The sequence below is a fragment of the Lactuca virosa genome, chromosome 9 (genome assembly GCF_052849685.1).
Source record: "Lactuca virosa cultivar CGN04683 chromosome 9, Lactuca_virosa_CGN04683_v6, whole genome shotgun sequence".
Classification (NCBI taxonomy): domain Eukaryota; kingdom Viridiplantae; phylum Streptophyta; class Magnoliopsida; order Asterales; family Asteraceae; genus Lactuca; species Lactuca virosa.
The window spans coordinates 102,734,573-102,737,210 of NC_136434.1; the positions used below are offsets into that span (position 1 = coordinate 102,734,573).

Sequence of the window (2,638 nt, forward strand, 5' to 3'; positions counted from 1 at the left end):
GAGTGCATTGTCCCTTTCATCTTACACATAGATATGAAGTATTTAATATAAATTACGTGCTATGTGTGCATATTGTCTCTATACTTGTTGTCTATGCTGTGTGAAAGATTTTATACATATTTTAAATGATTTAAAATGTATATGTATTTTATATCTACAAATATGTTGGGTATAACATGGGTAGATGAATGATGAGGGACGAAAGCTGATATAGAGGAACATTGGTAGTGTGGACATAGTGCCCTATAGGTGGACATAAGCAGCAATGGACCTAGTACCCTATAGATGAGCATTGGCACATGCGCCATAACCTGTAGATGTTTTTGGATCTACGGGGTACTCTAAACATCCTAGCAGCTGCGCTCTAAGGATAGTATCGGCAGCTGCGCCTAATAGAGGACATTATAACCGTGACAGTAGCGCCTAAAGGACTTTACTGGCAGAAGCGCCTAATAGGTAACCTCATAACCCCGGCAGATGCGCCTCATAAAGAACGTCACAATTCTGGCAGATGCGCCTCATAAAGAATGTCACAATTCTGGCAGGTGCGCCTAAGTGATAATATTAGCAGTTGTGCTTGACAGATGTGTCATTAGCAACAATGGATTTCGTGCCTATTCCTTAGGATAATCCTTAGGAATAAATGAACGAGGAATAGTTGATTCTTAGGGTAAAATAAAGAAGATAATGGGGATGGGTAATTGGGTTGATTGTTTAATTGTTTAAACATAATAATTATATTATTGTGGGTTGAAAACCCTATGTACTCACCAAGTTTCCCAACCTGACCCACTCAGTTTATTTGAATCACAGGTGTCGATATGAAGTTACATTACACTGAGAGATTAAGGAGATATAAGTCACTAGTGATAATGAATGTAAGTTCTGTTTATGCTTATGTTTCTGTATTAACGATGACATCCCAATGTGTTAAAATGAATAAAAATACATTTCTTCGGAAATGCTTTGATAACGTATTTATCATGTTTTTCTGGGAACAAATTCCGCAACGTTTTTATTAAAAGAGGTACTCTGATTTTTATAAAGCATAAACAAAATCGGTCTTTTCTAGTCGTGAAAATAAGGATGTCATATGTGAACTTCCTGACTGATTCGTTAGAATGAAGATCAACACTTAGACTGAAACATATTTTGGTTTTTGGGTGGATAGGAGGGAAGCATACTTGTGTCGATCAAACAAGAGTTTCCCCTAGTGGGCTTGAGGAGTGAGGGTTACACTGCAGAGCAAGCTACTTTAAAAGCGGCCTCAAGTAAAGTAGCCATACACAAAAAAGCTTGTATTGATAATCAACACATGTTTATACAATTTGTTTTGGATACATTTGGTGTCCTAGCACCAAAAGTTGTGATGGTTCTCAAACGAGTGCAACAAATCAAACATTCTAATGCTACGATCCCAAGATTCATGGATGTAGTTTTTAAAAGAGTTATTTTGGCAATCCTAAATAATATAGTGACATAGTTTGTTGCCCGTTTAGTTAGGGATGAACACCATCAACAAGGCAACAAGAATCTTGAAACTTCAAACTCGAACAACTCTACCAACAACTCTACCACCTGGTGATCGGATCCGAAAAACATGCTCTTCGCCTGTGCACTTATCTACTTTAACCACCCAATGACTTCACCTTCCGCCATTGTTGCCGCCATGGCCACTGTTCTTGCAACCACCATCATCAGACTGTCCGACAATTCTCATCAATAGCAACCCTTCTCCTATGGGCAACAAGTGACTGTTTGATCTGCTCCAAACCCACGAATCCTTCCAAAATGTGTTATACCCCAAAACAATCGTACTCTTTGCTCGCTCATTTTGTATAGATCCCAAAATCCCTTCATGATTATCTACATTGCTGTCAATTACCACAAGATCCGTGGATTTGTAGTCATTTGACAAGAGAGTTTGAGCATTTCCTACAACAAACTCTACTTGGCTCGCATCTAAGCTAAGAGCTTGCTTGGAATAGTGAAGCTCCTCGATTACCTTGACCATGCAGATCAGCCTACCACCAGTTTCATGAGATGCAACAATGAGGCCTTGGGTGGTAGAGCCGGCCACCCCAGCACATGCAACCACCATGAGTTGAGCGTTGTTTCCGGCTGCAATTGCCGATATGAACTCTGCAACATCTGGTTCGTCAGCTTTCTTACCCTGCAATTATAAAAAGCAGTGTTTAGGATATTGTACATTGAATCTTGGAATATATGAATGATTGTACTTTGATATACTTTTAACAATGCAATGGCGAGATTGAAATAAAAACGATTGGTTTAGAAAGTTGATCAAGATTTTTTACAAATTAATTATTAACCTACCATTTGCATTGTTTTGATGTAAGTTTCAGTATGGTAACTCATTTTCCTTTCTGTATTGTCTATTAATTGAAGCTTTTAGTGAAGAAGAAGGTTGTTTGAACTTGAATATGAATGCTTGTATGCTTTGCTCATGTGGGTACCGACTATATATATCTATGCCAAAATAAACAATATATGAGTAATGAGATGGATACATTTAATTCACAAGTAGGGTTGCAGGCTTGACTCACTCCCTTTCATCGGTCGTTATTAGAAGGTTTATGTATCCTAACAGTGTAAACGAGTTAGCCCATTACTCAAC

General features: G+C 38.2%; 1 protein-coding gene across 1 annotated transcript; it reads right to left on the bottom strand.

Annotated features, from left to right (window-relative positions):
• Nucleotides 1-1,645: 1,645 nt before the first annotated feature.
• LOC145139632 (uncharacterized) lies at nucleotides 1,646-2,379 on the bottom strand. Its single transcript, XM_079073386.1, has 2 exons — nucleotides 2,338-2,379; nucleotides 1,646-2,173 (listed from the first exon to the last, which is right to left on the bottom strand). The coding sequence occupies exons 1-2, from the start codon at nucleotides 2,377-2,379 to the stop codon at nucleotides 1,646-1,648; spliced, it is 570 nt and encodes a 189-aa protein (XP_078929512.1).
• Between the last annotated feature and the right edge of the window lie 259 nt (nucleotides 2,380-2,638).

Coding starts and splice junctions, on each gene's coding strand:
- LOC145139632 (XM_079073386.1), bottom strand. CDS start 2,379: ATGAGTTACCATACTGAAACTTACATCAAAACAATGCAAATG. Junction 2,174..2,337: donor ACATCAAAACAATGCAAATG/GTAGGTTAATAA, acceptor TTATAATTGCAG/GGTAAGAAAGCTGACGAACC.